This window comes from Protobothrops mucrosquamatus, unplaced genomic scaffold (genome assembly GCF_001527695.2).
Source record: "Protobothrops mucrosquamatus isolate PMUCROS unplaced genomic scaffold, P.Mucros_1.0 scaffold2283, whole genome shotgun sequence".
Taxonomy (NCBI): Eukaryota; Metazoa; Chordata; class Lepidosauria; order Squamata; family Viperidae; genus Protobothrops; species Protobothrops mucrosquamatus.
In genome coordinates, this window is record NW_015388370.1 from 237966 (window position 1) to 257645 (window position 19680).

Genomic DNA, 19680 nt, shown 5'->3' on the forward strand with positions numbered 1-19680 from the left:
GCCGAGAGACTCTGCAAGCGTCTGCCCAGAGCGGGGCACGGGAGCCCTCTGATCCGGTGCCAGGGGTGTTTGGATAGATGCGGCATCCGGACACATGGGCTGCCTCGGTGGTGCCAGGCAGTAGCGTGGGTGTCTGTCCCTCCTGGAAACCGGCTGCCTGAAAGCTGAGCTGGTTCGGGCCAGAGAGAGCCCGGAGGGTGTCTTGTCAAGCCCTTCGGCTGGACGGCGGCTGGACCACGAAGAAGGGAGAAGATCGTTTTGAGAAGGAACTTTCACAAGCTTTGAGCCGCCAGCTGCCAGCTGCCAGCAGAAGACGAGAGGAAACACCACCATGATGGGGTCAAGGAGCGGCAACAGGCCCTGGGGCTTCCTGGGGGCGCCGGGGGTCTCGCAGCAGGCCACGGGCTGGCTCCTCCTCCTCCTGGTGGTCCTCCAGCAGCTTTGCTCCAGTTGGGCCTTCTCCACTTGCAAGACCCTGGACATGGACCTGATGAAACGGAAGCGGATCGAGGCCATCCGGGGTCAGATCCTGAGCAAACTCAAGTTCCCGAAGCCCCCCGAGGTGGAAGACTCCGAGCCGAAGGTCCTGTCGGAGGAGGTGATGGCCCTCTACAACAGCACCTTGGAGGTGATCCGGGAAATGGCAGACGAGGAACCGCAGGAGACCGTCCACGAAGAGTACTACGCCAAGGAGGTGCACCGCTTCACGATGCTCTCCGTTAACCACCGTGAGTCCGGACAGGGGATGGGATGGGTGTGTGGGAGGGGGGGGTCAGGCACGGTGAAAGGGGGCACCGGGGTGCTAGGAGTCAGAGCAGATTGGCCCTTGGTTGGTTGGTGAGTGGGCTGGTTTGTGACGCTGGCTGCAGACGATGCTTCCTCTGTTGATGGAGATGGAGGAGAAGGAACGATCTCAACCCGCTTCGGGTCTCAGGGTTTGGGGGCTTCCTCAGCCCTCTAGAAGGAGATCTGGAGTTTTGGGGGGCGCCCCTTTTGACAAACTGTTCCAAATGGGTGAGTCGGAAAAGAGGCTTTAAAATGCTGGAGCTTTCGCCAAGCATAGAGCAGGGGGCGTCTGACTTTGGCAACTTTAAGACTTGTGGACTTCAAATCCGAGAATTCCCCAGCCAGCAGAGCTGGCTGGGGAATTCTGGGAATTGTAGTCCACAGGTCTTAAAGTTGCCAAGGTTGGAGATCTCTGCCATAGACCGTCACTGGATCTTCTGGATGGCCACTTGTCTGGAATGGTCTAGGGTCTCCTGCTTGAGCAGGGGGTTGAACTAGAAGACCTCCAAGGTCCCTCCCAACTCTGTTATTCTGAGGAGAAGGAAGGGGTGGGGGGGAGAAGCAGAGAAGGGTCTCCTGCCTGAGCAGGGGGTTGGACTAGATGACCTCCAGGATCCCTTCTAGATCTATTATTCTGAGGAGAAGGAAAGGGGGGGGAGAAGCAGAGAAGCAGACCATTTATGGTGGTCGCAGTGTCCCAGTACAATGGAATGGAATAGAAATACAGAATAGAACAGAACAGAACAGAAAAGAAATAATGGAATGGAATGGAATGGAATGGAATGGAATAGAATAGAATAGAATAGAATAGAATAGAATAGAATAGAATAGAATAGAATAGAATAGAAATAATGGAATGGAATATAATAGAATAGAAATACAGAATAGAACAGAACAGAAAAGAAATTAGAATAGAATAGAATAGAAATATAGAACAGAACAGAACAGAAATAATGGAATGGAATGGAATGGAATGGAATGGAATGGAATAGAATAGAATAGAATAGAATAGAATAGAATAGAATAGAATAGAAATACAGAACAGAACAGAAATAATGGAATGGAATGGAATGGAATACAAATACACGGAGTTCTCTGACCCCATATGACCTAGCTGATGCCAGGAGACCTGTATCCTGACATCCCAATGCAAACTCTATCCTTTCGTACCTGCATCACAATATCACACACCAAACATGTTAGGGAGGCTTTTGCCTCGCAGCGTCACAGACTTGCTCGTCGCTCCATCCTGCCCGTTTCTGCCCAAAAGACAAATCCCAAAGACCGGAAACAGCTTCCGGCACCTTCACTGGCCTTCCTTACAAGCATCCCCAGGTCGCCCTGATGCTGACTTTCAGAAAGGTGACCTGCGTAGAGGAAAGAGGCAAGTGGCTGGCAGAGAAAAACTATCCTGATCGCGTCTGCCGGACGCTGTGATTAAATCCTGGGCCCTTTTCTCCAAAGGGGAAAAAATAAAATAAAGTGGGCCTCGGTTTCACTTCTGCAAGCGCAATCGGTGGTTTTAGGAGGAAGTGTTTCCCCCCCCCCCAAAAAAACTTATTTTCAGAAAAGGGTGGGGGGGGGCGAGCTCCTGATGCTTCTCCCTTAATTCTTGGCTCCCTTTGGTATTTCTCCCCCCCTCCCCGCGCCTGCCTCCAATGCTACACTTGTAGAAACTCTTTTACTGAACCAAAGTAAATGAAGCAGATGTGTTTTTCTCCGGCTATTTTTGCAAACTCAGCTTCGCCCGGAGGGGGGGGAGCGGTGGCGGGGGCAAACCGAGGTTGGTTGGGCAGGCTTGAGGTCCCGCTGCTTCCGGTGGTGGTGAGGACGTTGGGCCCTTGCACAGGTAAGTCCTCGGCTTACGACCGCCGCTGAGCCCAACCTGTCCTAAGCCAGGCGGTCGTTCAGTGACTTTTGCGCCATTTTACATCCTTTCTTCCCACGGTCGGTAAATGGATCACTGCGGTTGTTCGTCACCGGTTGTTAAGTGAAGCCGGCTTCCCCCGTTGACTTTGCTCGTCAGAAGGTCACTTGACCCCGGGACGCTGCGACCGTCATAAACGTGAGTCAGTTGCCAAGCGTCCGAATTTTGATCGTGTGACCGCCGGGGAGGTTGCAACGGTCATAAGTGTGGAAAATAGTCCCTTTTTTCAGTGCTGTTGCAACTTCAAATGGTCACTAAATGAGTGCTTATAAGTCAAGAACTACCCGGACCAAAAGCCGAATTGAATGACAGAATAAGAGTTGGAAGGGACACTTGGAGGTCCTCTAGTCCAACCCTCCTTTTCAAGCAGGAAACCCTGTAACGTTCCGGATTTACACATGCAGAGGACCAAAGCCAGGCCAAAGCTGGCAGCTTCTATTTTCAAATTCTGGTGCTCCTGTCTGCAGGGTTCCTCCTTAGCAGCCCTTGAGAATTAACCAGGATGCATTTGGCCCTCTATCAGGGCCTGAAGCTAAAAAAAAAACACAGGAGCCGAGCAGGTGAGGGCAAAAAAGAAGCTGGCCACCGAGTTTACCGTCGCCAACCTTCGCAAGCCATGTTTTGTGGCCACCCTGTCGGGCATGTAGTTCCTCCAGCTTGTCAGAAGAGTATTTTGGGCTTCCAACCTGCAGGAATAAATTAAAAATGCGATCCAGACACCTGCGAGGAAAGAAGAAATCTTTTATCCCTAAAAGCAAAACAGATTGCCTTTCGGGGCAGCTGCAGAAAAATTGGGGTACAGCCTGCAGAGTTTTACAAGGGGCGCTTGTCCTGCTGTGGAAGCGTCTATGTAGCCGGTTCTAGGGTGACCCTTGAGGGGTGCGTGTTTGCCTTGTTTTGTGTGTATGTGTCTATGGTGTCTACCGTTGGGAACATGCAGTTCCTCTGGGAGACCTCATTTAACTAACCCCGTTTGTATTTGCAGACCTTATCCTTTGATATGTGGATTGGGTCAATTTGAGTCGGTTCGCTGAGTTTCCGCTTGACTGTCCGTTACGCGCCGGAGACACGGATTCTCAGTCCCGTGGTGGATTCTGTTCGTGTTTTGAAGGGAAGATGGAAAGGGTATAAAAAATAACATATATTTGGCTATAAAACTTCCCGCAGGCTGCAAAAATTAGCATCCGGACTTCTTGGAACTGAGCGGGGAGGAGATGACAGACAGGGGAGGGGAGGGGGGGGACAAGAGTCTGCCGAAAAGACGCAGATCCCACCCAGATTGCAGCCAACTCCGTCTTGGTTCAAGGTGTAATTACCTGCTGGGTGTGGCTGGCGTGCCGCCTGAACAAATCCACGGCCCCTCCAGGCGTGGGTGGCACCTTTCGTAGTTCTTGTGGTCTCCTAGAAGGTAAGATGGATTCTCTATCGCCTCCCCCCCCGCTTCCCGGCACGTGCCAGCCAGCCCGGGAATCCGGGAAAAAGTTTGCGTAAGCACAGGAAGACTTTTCCGTAGGTGTGTGTTGTGCTGTAGGGCTTAAATTCTCCCAAAAGGAGGTTTGGCCTGGACGGGTTTCTGCCAAAAAAAGAGAAAAATGGACCCATTTTCTTTTTTTTCTTTTGCTGTTTGTGCGATCCACTTCACCTCCATCGCTCGACTCCTGAGTACAGGTGGTCCTTGACTTACGACGGTTCGTTTAGCAACCAAAGTGTCAGCAACACTGAAAAACGACGACTTACGATCCTTTTTCACACTTTATGACCATTCCAGCATCCTCAAAACTGATCAAAATTCAGACGTTTTGGCCACTGACTCGGATTTATGACGGTTGCGGTGTCCCAGGCTCACGTGATCGTCCCCTTTTGTGACCGTCTGAACAAGCAAAGTCAACGGGCAAGTCAGGTTCGCTTAACGGCCGTGTTACTAACTGAAACAGCTGCGGCGGTTCGCTTAGCAAGCGGGCCAAGAAAGGTGATAATCTGGGGCAAAATTGACTTAGCAACTGTCTGGCTTAGCAACATAAATTTGGGGGCTCGTTGTGGCCGTAAGCCGAGGACCACCTGTATAAACTGAGCCAAGTCCACTTGGCAAATAGATGGTCCGGTTTTGTTGCCAAATTGCATTTATGCTCACTTGGGAGAGCGTGTTTCTCTTGGATTGCTTGCTGGTCGCCTGAGGTAGACTGCTTCTGCCCCTGGAGGCTCCGTTAATTCAGCCACCCTAGTTCACTGGCTTTGATCATCCTATCCTGCTGATTGTGTGTGAGGGCCCATTCCCCCCCCCCTATTTTTTTTCCCAAGCTCCTCGTGCAAATTTTCCTTCCCAATCTTGCAAAAGACAGAAGAGGCGGAAGGTAAAAAAAAAAAAATTAAATTAAGATTCTGACATTTGAAGGCCTCGATCTGGCACTTTATGACAACTGGCAGTCTTCCAATCTTTGAGGGAGGGGCTGTCAAGCTATTCTCCAAAGAGAAGGCAGGAGAAGAAGCAACGGATGGAAACTAAAGGAGGAGAAAAACAATCCAGAACGAAGGAGGAATTTCCTAACAGTTGGAACGATTGACCAGTGGAACGACTTGCCTCCAGAAGTTGTTGGGTGCTCCATCGCTGGAGGTTTTTCAAGAAGAGCCTGGACAAGCACTTGTCTAAAATGGTGTAGGGTTTCCTGCCTGAGCTGGGGGTTGGACTAGATGACCTCCAAGGTCCCCTTCCAGCTCTGTTCGTGTGCAATGAAATCGTAGCCAGTTTCACACCATGCCAGCCAACCCAGCCTACCTAACTGGCACTGCCCGGCATCCTCAATTCATCCCATCCATGCAGAAAGCCCGAAGCCCTGCCATCAAAAGTAGGAAGGGCGCCTGGGTGCGCGTGCAGAGTGCTTTTCCACAGAAAAAGCCCCCGGGTGGCTTCTGTGGTTTACCGTCACCCAGGGGAGAACGAGGGAAGTCGCACAAGAGGCGAGACTCAAAGACTCCAGCCCCGTGTGTGTGTGTGTGTGTGTGTGTGTGTGTGTGTGTGTGTGTGTGTGTGTTGGGGAGCGCACGTTGTGGGGAGAGCTGACACAAACCCATCCGGTAGCATGACTTCGCAAAGCCTTGGGGCTGCTGATAAGCTGATGTTCCAAAGACGGATGTCTTGTGCCCCTTCTCGGGGATAAGGACCCCCGCCTGGTCCCTAAACCAACTTCCCCTTGTGGCTTCAGGTTCTTCTCCCTCAGAAGCCCCATCCGGTCGTTTTCTGTCCTCCCACAGCAGCCCCAAAGCCGAGGGGAGACTTTCCAGATCCAAAGGCTCAGCCACTGGTGTCATTTCTGTGGGGTAAACAAGAACAGAACAGAACAGAATTAGAATAACAGAGTTGGAAGGGACCTTGGAGGTCATCTAGTCCAACCCCCTGCTCAGGCAGGAAACCCTATCCCATTTCGGACAAATGGCTGTCCAGTCTCTTCTTAAAAACTTCCAGTGTTGGAGCATTCACCGCTTCTGGAGGCAGGTTGTTCCACTGGTTAATTGTTCTCACTGTCAGGAAGTTTCTCCTTAGTTCTAGGTTGGTTTCTCTCCTAGATTAGTTTCCATCCGTTGCTTCTTGTCCTGCCTTCAGGTGCCTTGGAGAATAGGAGTTGGAAGGGACCCTGGAGGTCTTCTAGTCCAACCCCCTGAAGTGAAGATCCAGGGCTAGATCAGAGAGAGCAATAGGCCTACAATGAGTCATATCTGTCATGGTACCGGTAGTTCATACCTGCGTCCCCAGTGAGGTTTACACTGAAGTAAGAAGACGGTGTGTACCCCAAAAGGGAGGGCTTTTAAAAAAAACACACATAAAGCTTGGCAACTTGAAGATATGTGGACTTCAACTCCCAGAATCCCCCAGGCAGCTTGCTTTAAGATGGATGGACTTCAACTCCCAGAATCCCCCAGATTGTATGTTTTGGTTGGGTGGACTTCAACTCCCAGAATTCTCCAGGCAGCATGCTTTAAGATGGGTTGGTTTCAACTCCCAGAATTCTCCAGGCAGCTTGCTTTAAGATGGGTGGACTTCAACTCCCAGAATCCCCCAGACTGTATGTTTTGGTTGGGTGGAAATTCAGCTCCCAGAATTCCCCAGCCAGCATGCTTTTAAGATGCATGGACTTTAAGATGCATGGACTTCAACCCCCAGAATTCCCCAGAGCTCACGCTTTCAATCGGATGGATGTTAACTCCCAGAATCCCCTAGCCAGCATGTTGTAAGACTAAACGCAAAGTCTTCTTTTTTAGAAACCCTTTTCGGGATCTGATCAAGGAAAACTGAGGTCAGCGGGGAACCGAGTTCGACTTCTAATTTAGGGGAGAGAGTAGGGCAAACCGGTTCCACCTCGTTTTATTTCTAGGCTTTGTCATGTTGGAAAGTCCCAAAATAGTTTGGGAATTTCCTCCTGGCTGATAAGGCCCTACGCCTTATCTTCCTTTTTGCAGCTGTAAAACATCAGCTGTAAAATGCCTTTTTTCTGTTGTTTTTTTTTCTCAAGAAATTGCGGTCCCTCTCGTCCCTCTCCTCCCCGCGGCCATGTCATCTGGAAACAATGAAAAAAGGATGACCACATCCAAACTCCGAAGAGGGGAAGTGGGAAACCCGGGGGGGGGGCAATTTTTCCTGTCATGCCACCGATAGGGAAGTGGTCCCTAGTGGTGGTGGTGGCTGGGATGATGTGGACAGGGGAAGCCAACTTTCCTGCTTCTCTTTCTCCCCCACCCCCCCCCCAGGGCTTCGGTGCTTTTTGAGGAGGGGTCCCCCCAAACCGGGCAACTTTAAGATTTGCGGACTTCAACTCCCAGAATTCCTCAGGCTGAGGAATTCTGGGAGTTGAAGTCCGCAAGTCTTAAAGTTGCCCGGTTTGGGGACCCCGGTTTTAAAGGGGTGCAGGACCCAGAGCAGCTCTTTGCAACCGAGGCAGCTGTGGCTGGGCGAGGGGAAAAAAAAATATATCTGGCAACTTCAGAGATGACCCCACGGCTGAGTCAGACTCCCAACATCTGGAAGGGAAAACACTGTGTGATTTCATGGGAGCTCAAAGGACGCTCTCTGGAAAAATGTGATTTTTGTTTTTCGCCAGTTCTTCCTGGGCTGGTTGGTTAAGTTCACACTTCTGCAAGTTTACATTGGCTGCTTTCTGCAGATGGAGGGCAGAAGAGCAGACAAAGCCAATCTCCTTAGGTTAGTTGGCAACCTGGGGAATGCCTTTTTCTTTCTTTCTTTCTTTCTTTCTTTCTTTCTTTCTTTCTTTCTTTCCTTCTTTCTTTCTTTTCTTTCTTTCTTTTTTCTTTCTTTCTTCCTTCCTTCCCTCCCTCCTTCCTTTTTCTTTCTTTCTCCCTTTCTATCTCCCTCCCTTTCTTTCTTTCTTTCTCTTCCTTCCTTTCTTTTTCTTTCTTTCTCTTTCTATCTCTCCTTCCCTTTTTTTCTTTCTTTCTTCCTTTTTTCTTTTTCTTCCTTTCTTCTCTCTATTTCTTTCTTTTTTCCTTCCCTCCCTCCTTCCTTTTTCTTTCTTTCTCCCTTTCTATCTCCCTCCCTCCCTCCCTCTTTCTTTCTTTCTCTTCCTTCCTTCCTTCCTTTCTATCTCTCTCCTTCCCTCCCTCCCTCCCTTTCTTTCTTTCTTTCTTTCTTTCTTTTCCTTCCTTACTTTTTCTTTCTTTCTCCCTTTCTATATCTCCCTCCCTCCCTCTTTCTTTTCTTTTTTTCTTTCTTTCTTTTTCTTCCTTCCTTCCTTCCTTCTTTCTTGCTTTCTTCCTTCTTTCCTTTCTTTTTCTTTCTTTTTCTCTATCTTCTTTCTTTTTTCCTTTTCTCTTTCTTTTTTCTTTATCTTCTTTCTTTCCTTCTTTTTCTTCTTCTTTTTCTTTATATTCTTTCTTTCCTTCTTTTCTTTTTCTTTATATTCTTTCTATCTTCTTTCTTTTTCCTTTTTTCTCTTTTCTTTATCCTCTCTCTCTCTCTCTCTTTCTCTCTCCCTCTCGTATACTTGCTCTCTTCTCTTTTATTAGAAATACAACATATTTTGTTTTTCCTCCTCTGAAGTTTTTCTTCCTTTCTTCCTTCCAATTTCCTCTCCTTGGATTCTATCTTTGTTTTCTCCAAATTGCTGTGTCCTGTTTGTTTGCAACGGAAGACAGTACATATTTTTGAAAAAAGAAAAAAACCCGGAAAAAACCCGAACAATCCTTAATGCTGTGGTTGGAGACTTGGAGAGAAACTGAAAAAAAAACAAACAAACCCATGATCTCTGTCTGTTTGACCAAAGTCAAAGCTCCTTTGATCTCACAAGGAAGAGAAAAACTTTAAAAATAGCCTCTTCCTGTAGCCAAAATAGACGCTGTGACGAAGTCATACGGGCCAAAAAAACCCGGTTGGGCTGGTTTGCCTGGATGGATGGTGGGATGAGTTAGTCTTCCAAAAACAACTGACTCCCAAAGGTCATACAGCTGGGCCTGATCCAAAGAGCTGGGCTCAGATCTTGAATACAAAACCTGTGGATTGATTTGCTGATTCTGATGAGCTGGCTTAAAAGGGAGTTGGAGATGATGAATCTTCTTGAGTAACCATTTGAAGTTACGACGACACTGAAAAAAAAAAAGTGACTTATGACTGCTTTTCACACTTATAAAGGTTGCAGCATCCTCACGGTCACACATTCAGGGCAACTGACTCGTAGTTATGACGGTTGCAGCGTCCCGGAGTCATGTGACCCCCTTTTGCAATGAGCAAAATCAATGAGAAAGCCAGATTTGCTAAGCGATTGCGTTACTCATTACACAGCTGCAGTGATTCACTTAACAGCTGTGGCAAGAAAGGTCATAAAATGAGGCAAAACTGTCTCACTTAGCAACAGAAGTGTTGGACTCGATTGGGGTCGTAAGTGGGGGAACTACCTGTAATTTAAATTTGGTTAATAAACTCGGCAAGACCATCACCTTAGGCCAGACATTAGTTCTCGTTTGAATGTTGCTTGTCGTATGAACGGAGCCATTGTGGTTTGTTAACCTGGGTTTAGAACAGGGGTCTCCAAACTTGGCGGCTTTAAGACTTGTGGACTGTGCTGGCTGAGGAATTCTGGGAATTGAAGTCGTCCACAAGTCTTAAAGCTGCCAAGTTTGGAGACCCCTGGTTTAGAAGCTTGTGTGAATTGGACCATGATGGTCTTTTTCTCAGGATAAGCTCCTGGCTGCACTATTGTGAGGCTGAATAAAAGAATTTGACCCTTGCTGAGTTTAAGACAGAATTTTTCAACCTGAGTCACTTGAAGATGTATAGACTTCAACTCCCAGAATGCCCCAGTGTAGTTGTTCCTTTCCCTCCTGGCTGAGATGGCTGGAAGATGTAGTTCTACCGATCTCTGAACACCGATGGGTAGTTTTCTCTTTCTCTAAACCAGGGGTGTCCAAACTTGTCAACTTTAAAGACTTGTGGACTTCAACTCCCAGAATTCCTCAGCCGTCACGTTGAAATCCGCAAGCCTTAAAAGTTACCAACTCTAAAACACTAATGAAACTTATAATGGGTGAACCCCAGAATTCCCCAACTAGCCTGCTTCAAAATGGGTGGGCGTCAACTCCCAGAATTCCCACGCTGGCTGGGGAATTCTGGACCCTGCAGTCCATTCATCTCAAAGTGGCCAAGGCGGGAAGACCTTCGGCTAAACTCCTGCTCTGCTTCCTCTCTCCTGTCTCAGCAAGCTACGGTGACCAGTACAAGAAGGATGACCAAAACGTCTACTTTGGATTCGAAATCGGACCAATCCGGCAGGTCCTTAGCGACCCCAACTTGCTGTACCGTGCAGAGCTGAGGATGCACGCCTCTGGGAACGGACAAGAGCAGCGAATGGAGCTTTACCAGGTAGGATGGGGTGGAACGTAGTCTGGATTCCCAGAAGGGAGGGGCTGCATTCCAGAGACAGCAAAGCTTAGCTAGTTTGTGTGGGAGAAAGAGGGTGAAGACAGCGCCTCCTCAACCGTTCCCAGAACACAGGTCGTCTTTGATGCCAACCATTCGTTTAGTGACCGTTCGAGGTTCCGACAGAACCGAAAGGAGATCTCTCTAATTCAGGGATGTCCAACCTTGGTAACTTTTAAGATGTGTGGGATTCAATTCCCAGAATTCCACAGGCCTTAAAAGTTGCCAAGGTTGGACACTCCTGCTGTAACGGTAAGGAAAAGGAAAAACGAAACCTCGTTAAATTTCTTCTAGTGTGAAATGTTATTGCCAACCTCACTTGCACCACCGACTGTTTCTCTTTTTGTGGCGAGGTTAAATGACACTGCCAAAGGGACCACTTTTGGGGGGGGAGGAGAGGAAACTTTGCCTCTTGGTTCTGCCCCAATAGCAGAAAAATAGCACCGAAATGCTTTGAGGACTAGAACCTTTTTCTTTTAAAACCGAAAGCTCAAAAGCTGGAGGAGAAACCAGGCAGGATGTTTTGTCTGGCTGGGTAAATGTGCACAGAAGCTATTCCTTTATGCATTCTGTCTTGTCCGTCTCTCCTTAGCAAAAAGCCCACTCTGGGAATGACTCCACTTGGTACTACCTGCAAGGGCTGTCGGTGAAGATGAAGAGCGAAAAAGAATGGCTGTCCTTCGACGTCACCAACGTCCTCCGGTTGTGGCTCGCAAGTAGAGGTAGGGTGTAAGGAGGGTGCGTGACCTGGGGTGGCCCTGGGGACTTGCTCTCCTTTGTAGACTAAATTTTCAGACACCTGCCTGCAAATAAGGTAGGGTTGCTCAGACCTAGCAGCTTTGAGATGGGTGGACTTTAATTCCCAGAATTCTGGTGAATTCTGATGAATTCTGGGAGTTGAAGTCCACGCGTCTTAAAATGTGCTGGCTGCGGAATTGTGGGAGTTGAAGTCCACCCATCTTAAAGCACGCTGGCTGGGAATTGTGGGAGTTGAAGTCCACCCATCTTAAAAAGTGCTAATTGTGGGAGTTGAAGTCCACGCATCTTAAAGCATGCTGGCTGGGAATTGTGGGAGTTGCAGTCCACGCATCTTAAAGTATGATGGCTGGGGAATTCTGGGAACGCCATCACTGGAGATTTTGAAGAAGAGGCTAGCCCAGGGGTAGTCAACCTTGGCTCTTTTATGACTGGTGGACTTCAACTCCCAGAATTCCTGAGCCAGCTATGAAAACCTCTCCCTTTCCCCTCAGCACGGCTGGCTCAGGAATTCTGGGAGTTGAAGTCCACCAGTCATAAAAGAGCCAAGGTTGACTACCCCTGGGCTAGACAGTCACTTGTCTGAGATGATATAGGTTCTCCTGCTTAAGTGGGGGGCTGGACTAGAAGACCTCCAAGGTCCCTTCCAGCTCTATTCTATTAAGAAAGCATGCTGGCTGGAGGAATTCTGGGAGTTGAAGTCCGCCAAGCTTCTCTGAAACAGCTTGCTGGCTTTAGGGAGACCACCAATTCTGACCCCCCAGTCCTAATGTATGTCTTTCAGACGAGCTGGGAAGATTTCGACTTGGCACTCATTGTTCCTGTGATGGCGAACGAAATGATCTAGCGATAAAAATCGAAGGTAAGAGCTGGGCAAAGGGGAGTGGGCTGGGTGGGGTCGGCCCCTGGCCAAGATCTCATTTGACCCCATTGCTTATTAAGTTATCTAAATAATGGCTGTAGCTCCCATACACCCCTGTGGGCTAGAATCTCTGGGGAGACCCCAGTAGTCCCTGCCCCAGGATAATTTGCAGGGAATTGAAGAGAGAGAGAGAGAGAGAGAGAAAATCCCAGCATTCAGAAGATAAATCTTTGGCTGTCACCCTAGTGGGGGAGTCGAGACCCAGGTCCTGACTAGAGGCCTCATCTGTCTCCCCCCCCTCCCCCGGTGACCCCCTTTCGCACATCTCCGCTGCCTACACAACTTTACACTCAAGAAGTGACAATTGCAAGTCACACAGTCAGATTTTGTTCCGGGAATCTGGCTGAGCCAGGCTTCCTTCTTCTGATGCCTGCCGTTCTTTCAGCCAGAGTGTTTGGGGGCGAAGGTGGGGGGCTGGCAGAGGGTAATGTGTATGTGAGCTGGGCCAAGCCCAGGGACTCAGTTGTTTGTCTGTGTCTCTGTGTGTGTGTGTGTGTGTCTCTCTCTCACACACATACATCCATGAGATACAGCCTGCTAAGACTCTCCTCCACAGGATTGCTGAAAATTGTGCACACAATTTTAGTTGACTTATGTCAACTAAAAGAAAGTAACAGTATAACGGAGCTGGAAGGGACCTTGGAGGTCTTCTAGTCCAACCCCCTGCTCAAGGAGGAGACCCTATACAATTTCAGACAAATGGCTGTCCAGTCTTTTCTTAATGTTGGAGCATTCACGGCTTCTGGAGGCAGGTTGTTCCACTGGTTAATTGTTCTCACTGTCAGGAAGTTTCTCCTTAGTTCTAGGTTGCTTCTCTCCTTGGTTAGTTTCCATCCGTTGCTTCTTGTCCTGCCTTCAGGGGCTTTGGGGAATAGCTTGACCCCCCACCTCTTCTCTGTGACAGCCCCTCAAATGTCTATGGAGCTTCTCAACCATCTACTTCAGGGGTCCTCAACCTTGGCAACTTTAAGACTTGTGGACTTCAACCCCCAGAATTCCTGAGCCAGCCATGCTGAGGGGAAAGGGAGACCATGCTGGCTCAGGAATTCTGGGAGTTGAAGTCCACGACTCATAAAAGAGCCAAGGTTGCCTACCCCTGGTCTAGGCCTGTATTTCTCAACCTTGGCCACTCAGAGATGGCTGGACTTCAACTCCCAGAATTCCTGAGTCAGCGTGGCTCAGCTTGGAAACCTCTCCCTTTCCCCTCAGCACGGCTGGCTCAGGAATTCTGGGAGTTGAAGTCCACGAGTCATAAAAGGTTGCCTACCCCTGGACTACAGTAGACATACCCAATTCCTGCAACCTTCCTTCATGTATGTTTTAGCCTCCGGTCCCCTGATCATCTTTGGTGCTCTTCTCTGCCCTCTTTCTAGAGTCTCAACCTCTTTTTTGTATCATGGTGACTGAAATTCTGCAGGGGACACTGGCCATCAGGACGGGGCCATGTGCAGAGTCCACTGGAGGGGTCCTGCTTGCCAGGCATACACCCTTCTTAAGAATTTTGCCGCCAAAACACACCTAGCACCGTTATTTCTTCCTAAACTTCCTCCCAAATTAGAACAGAAGCACCTTTGGGTGAGCGCACCAATTTCTCCTTCCCTACAAAAGCCTCGGTCAGATTTTTTTTGGGCAAGGAATTACTGGCCTTCTGCTCCCGGGGTGATGGTGGGGGGGGGAGAGAGGAGAAGAGGGCGAGAGAAAAGAAAATTAAGCTTCTTTTATTTGTCTGCCAACCTTGCGTCATGTGCTCGGATGCTCAGAATGTATGAGTAATGAGTTAAGAGGAAAGCTTTGGTCAGAGGATGGTCAAAATGATGGAGGAGTCACTTGTGAATATCGGAAGCTACCTCCCTTCTTTCTCTTTGCTTCTCAAACTTGGCGACTTTAAGACGGGTGGACTTCAACTCCCAGAATTCCCCAGCCAGTCTTAAAGTTGTCAGGATTGAGAAAACACTGTACTATATTACAGATAGACCTTAACTTATGACCAATAGCTTAGTGACTGTTCAAAATGACGACGGACCTCCCGAGAAATGTCTTACGACCCAGATTTGACGTTCCAATGACACCCCCCTCCCCAGTTATGTGACCACAATTTATATCCTTTTTTGGGTTGGAAACTGGCTTTTACTTCCAGTTGCCGGCAAAGAAAGGCCCATTGGGGACAATGGATTCACTTAACGCAACTTCAAAACAAGCTCACAAAATCAGCCACCATCTCCGCCAGGCATGACTTATAACTATAATTCTGGGCTCAATTACAGTCGTAAATCAAGAGCTACATGTCATATTATTAAAGGGTGTTCTCCCGTTTAATTGGATTTATTTGGGCATGGACACTCAAGGACGAGGGGGGACATGATAGCAGGGTTCCAATATCTCAGGGGCTGCCCCAAAGAAGAGGGAGTCAAGCTATTCTCCAAAGCACCTGAAGGCAGGACAAGAAGCAACAGATGGAAACTAACCAAAGAGAGAAGCAACCTAGAACTAAGGAGAAGTTTCCTGATAGTTAGAACAATTAACCAGTGGAACCACCTGCCTCCAGAAGCAGTGAATGCTCCAACACTGGAAGTTTTTAAGAAGAGACTGGACAGCCATTTGTCTGAAATGGTATAGGTCAGTGGTGGCGAACCTATGGCACGGGTGCCAGAGGCGGCACTCAGAGCCCTCTCTGTGGGCACGCGCGCTGTCGCCCCAGTCCTAGCCCTTCAGCTGGGTTTTATAAAACTTTTTCACTTTAGGCCTCTGCCGCCATGTGCAAAAAAAAAAAAGGTTCAATCAATTAATCAATTTCAACTTCTCGCGGGGAAAAAAAAGATCTTGCAAAGTTGGAATTGATTGATTGAACTTTTTAGTCCCACCCAGTCTGCTGTTACTACCGCAGCCACGCCCACCCAATGGGCCACGCCCAGCCAATTGGCCACACCCACCCGGCACCCGACCAAGCATAAGTGGGTTTGGGGTTGCAGTTTGGGCACTCGGTCTCTAAAAGGCTTGCCATCACTGGTATAGGTTTTCCTGCCTGAGCAGGGGGTTGGACTAGATGACCTCCAAGGTCCCTTCCAATTATTCTATTCTTCTATTCTATTCTATTCTATTCTATTCTATTCTTCTACTCTACTCTACTCTACTCTACTCTACTCTATTATTATTTCCTATTCTGTTCTGTTCTGTTGAAAGTTGAGGACTACCTGTAATTTGGATTCTTCCTTCCCTCCTGATGCATCCGCGGTAAAATTTAGAGCGGTTTTCCAGCTGCGTTTTGAGGAAAGTCGCAACAGATTCCCAAATTCAACGGAGCCTCCCGTGTCACTTTGCGGAGAATGCAAGTCAGTGACGCCACTTTCCTTTGCAGGCATCACCGTCAAACGAGGGGACCAGGGTCCATTAAGTCTGGACACAAAGCAGCGGCCGTACCTGCTGATCATGGCCACCACTCCGGAACGAGCTGATTCCTCAAGTCACAAGCGGAGAAAACGGGCCGCTCCGGATGCAGAGTTCTGCAGCAGTCAGTAAGTCGCTGTCAGGGGTGAACAGCCAGACCCAGACAAGCAGATTCTGAGGTTTTTTTTTTACTTTATTACGTTCTGCCTCTAATACAGGAATCTCCCCAGACTGGCAGTCACCGAATAGATAAGCCTCCAAGGAACTTTGGGAGGGTCTTTTCTAGCCCTTTTCCGCTTGCGCATAGACTCCAGGCTAGCTTTGTGCTTGACCCCTTCTCCCTGCTAGGCTGGGTGCTTCCCACCATCAGCTGTTTTAAAACTTGATTGATAGATCAAGTTTATTGATCCATCAATCAATCAAATAAATATATGAGACACAGAGACAGTTTTTTCCCTTGGGCCATCAGTCCGCTGAACACCTCTCAAAGTACTATCTTATGTCTAAGTATATTTACCCATGTAGTATGGCTGTATTACTATTATTACCCTTCTCATCTTTTCCACTCCCTTCTCTTATTGATATCTTTATTATGATTATTATTACTCTGTTGTTTTGCATGTACACTGAGAGCTTCTGCAGTAAATTCCTTGTGGGCCTAATCACACTTGGCCAAGCAAAGTAATTCTGTTCCATTCTGTTCCGTTCCATTACATTATATTTCTGTTCCATTCCGTTCCGTTCCGTTCTGTTCCATTACATTATATTATATTTCTGTTCCATTTCGTTCCGTTCTGTTCTGTTCCATTACATTATATTATATTTCTGTTCCATTCCGTTCCGTTCCATTATATTATATATTTCTGTTCCATTCCGTTCCATTACATTATATTATATTTCTGTTCCATTTCGTTCCGTTCTGTTCTGTTCCATTACATTATATTATATTTCTGTTCCATTCCGTTCCGTTCCATTACATTATATTTCTGTTCCATTCCGTTCCGTTCCATTCCATTCCCTTATATTTCTGTTCCATTATGTTATGTTATGTTATAATTATACTATACTATGTTATATTATGTTGCATTATATTATATTATATTATATTATATTATATTATATAATTATACTGTACTGTACTGTACTGTACTGTACTGTACTGTACTATACTATACTATACTATACTATACTATACTATACTATACTATACTATACTATACTCCTCTATACTCTATAGTACTCTACTCTACTCTACTCTACTCTATTATATTATATTATATTGGCATTTTTATGGCTCCTTTTTCCTAGATCACCGGAAGCGAAGAATTGCTGCGTACGCCGTTTCTACATCGACTTCCGAAAAGATTTAAAATGGAAGTGGATCCACGAACCCAAAGGCTACTACGCCAATTTCTGCATGGGGCCTTGTCCCTATCTCTGGAGCTCAGACACTCAATACAGCAAGGTAAAGGAAAGCAGTTTCCCCATTTCCCTCAGGGCTGTCTGGCCAATGTGGTCAAAAAAGTCAAGATGGCAGCCTGAGACGGTCCCCTCAACACCCTGGTTGATTTTTTTTAAATACTAATTATTTTTTTTTTGCTTTTCAACTTTTTTATTTGTATTTACACAAAACTCCAAAAAAAGGGGGAATTATTTTTTTTATTACGAAAACAAAAAATAAACCGCATATTAAAAATGTGTATTTTTTTTTTTTTTAAAAGAGGCACATAGTCCTGAACTCATGACAGTTCATTTAGTGACCGTTGAAAGTTACAAGGGCCCTGGGAAAAGGACCTTATGACCGTTTTTCACCCTTACGACCGTTGCAGCATCCCCGTGGTCACGTGATCAAAATTCAGACGTGTGGCAACTGACTCATATTTATGACGGCCGCAGTGTCCCGGGATCATGTGATCCCCTTTTGTGATCCTCTGACTAGCCAAGTCAATAGGAGAAGCCAGATTCACTTAACAACCGGGTTGCTAACTTATCCGCTGCGGTGATTTGTTTAACAAGGAAGATCGTAAAACTCACTTGACAAACGTCTCACTGAACAACAGAAATTTTGGGCTCAATTGTGGTCGTTAAGTCGAGGACTACCTATATACATATATCATCTCCCCCTTAGTTGAATATTGATAAGTATATTGCAAAGAATACTAATTCCCGATCCCTTGTGAAGCAGGCCCAACTTTTTTAAACTTCAAACTATATTTGCAGGTTATGGAACGGTCAAGCCCTTATTGGTTTTTTAGGAGTTTAATGACCCTGCTCTGTGGACACCCCTGGTTCTCTACTTGGGTTGTTTTGATAGAGGAGGAAGGATAATTAATTTCCTGGCTTTGGATGAAAAAACAGGGCACCCAGCCACCCTGCGGTTGGTTTGCAGCCTGGCACCTCCCTCCGAAGAAGTCATGAGCTAAACGTTGCATAAGGCACTGGCATTCGACCAGCCAAGATTGATGGCCTGTTGGGTTCAAGATGGTAGGGAAGAAAGATGTGGGTGGCCCAGACCTGTGCTGAAGGCTTTGTTTGGATGGCTAAACTATCCAATCCAATCCCATCTCTTTATTATGGTGTTTGACCAGCTTTAACCCTAAAAAGAGTACAATAAAAGACAGGAACACAACCACTGGTTATTAGAGTAGGAGAAAAAACAAGAGGAGGATAAAACAGACTTTCCAATTAAAAGTTTTGCACAATTGTGTCACTTGGGGAAGATATTCGATCATCTGATGAATAGAATATAGAATAGAATAGAATAGAATAGAATAGAATAGAATAGAATAGAATAGAATAGAATTGTAGAATAGAATAGAATAATGGAATGGAGGAATAGAATAGAATAGAATAGAATAAAATAGAATAGAATAGAATAGAATAGAATAATGGAATAGAATAGAATAGAATAGAATAGAATAGAATAGAATAGAATAGAATAGAATAGAATAATGGAATGGAGGAATAGAATAGAATAGAATAGAATAGAATAGAATAAAATAAACAGAGTTGGAAGGGACCTTGGAGGTCATCAAGTCCAACCCCCTGCTCAGGCAGAAAATCCTATAGCATTTCAGACAATTGGTTGTCCAGTCCCTCCTTAAAAACTTCCAGTGTTGGAGCACCCACAATTTCTAGTGGCAAGCCGTTCCACTGATTAATTGTTCCGTCAGGAAATTTCTCCTTAGTTCCAGGTTGCTTCTCTCTCTGATTAGTTCCAGGTTGTTTCTCTCCTTGCTCTTCTTCATACTTCTTCCAAAGTCTCAACAGCTTTTTTTGTGATGTGGTGACCAACACTGGACGCCGTATTCCAGGCGTGTGGCCTTACTGTGAAATCTTGCATCTCTAAGCAGGCTGTTCTTGTCTCCTCCGCATAGGTCCTCGCTCTCTACAACCTGCACAATCCCTCGGCCTCAGCCGCACCCTGTTGTGTCCCCGACGAGCTGGAGCCGCTGGGCATCATTTACTACGTCGGGCGACAAGCCAAAGTAGAACAACTTTCCAACATGATTGTCAAATCCTGCCGGTGTAGCTGAGAAATAGGATCGGTGGCGGACTTGGGATTGCCGTTCGGGACAGTTTGGAACGTCTGAAAGATCCCTCTGGGGACGGAGTCAGGACTGTGAGGACGTCGGCTTCGTTTTCCCTTCTGCCTTTTTTCCCCATCTTTTTCTTTTCGTCTTCTCGAAAAAGGCATTTTTTTTTCTTTCTCTCTCTCTCTCTCTCTCTCTCTTTTTTTTTTTTTTAAAAAAACCAACTTATATTGTTATTAATATTATTATTATTATTTTATTTGGTAAATTTATGTTTTTGGGGGGGAGGTGAGGATTCTTTTATTTTTATTTTTAATTATTGGGCTTCGGTGGTGGAGAGGACTTTCTCTAGAGAGAGAGAGAGAGAGAGGAAGAAGAAGGAGGAGGAGGAGGAGGAAGAAGAGAGACACGGATCCACCACCAAGAACAGGCCGGGAAGAAGAATCCACTCTTT

General features: G+C 46.8%; 1 protein-coding gene across 1 annotated transcript; it reads left to right on the top strand.

Annotated features, from left to right (window-relative positions):
• Nucleotides 1-331: 331 nt before the first annotated feature.
• TGFB1 (transforming growth factor beta 1) lies at nt 332-19345 on the top strand. The gene is made up of 7 exons (XM_015824582.2): nt 332-728; nt 10411-10574; nt 11224-11353; nt 12172-12249; nt 15665-15821; nt 17002-17158; nt 19071-19345. The coding sequence occupies exons 1-7, from the start codon at nt 332-334 to the stop codon at nt 19227-19229; spliced, it is 1242 nt and encodes a 413-aa protein (XP_015680068.1). The 3' UTR covers nt 19230-19345.
• Nucleotides 19346-19680: the final 335 nt, after the last annotated feature.

What these genes read in the sequence shown, in the direction of transcription:
- TGFB1 (XM_015824582.2), top strand. Translation starts at nt 332, where the DNA reads ATGATGGGGTCAAGGAGCGGCAACAGGCCCTGGGGCTTCCTGGGGGCG. An exon ending in GTTGTGGCTCGCAAGTAGAG is followed by an intron (nt 11,354 to 12,171) that starts GTAGGGTGTAAG and finishes TATGTCTTTCAG; the next exon opens with ACGAGCTGGGAAGATTTCGA. An exon ending in TCTAGCGATAAAAATCGAAG is followed by an intron (nt 12,250 to 15,664) that starts GTAAGAGCTGGG and finishes TTTCCTTTGCAG; the next exon opens with GCATCACCGTCAAACGAGGG.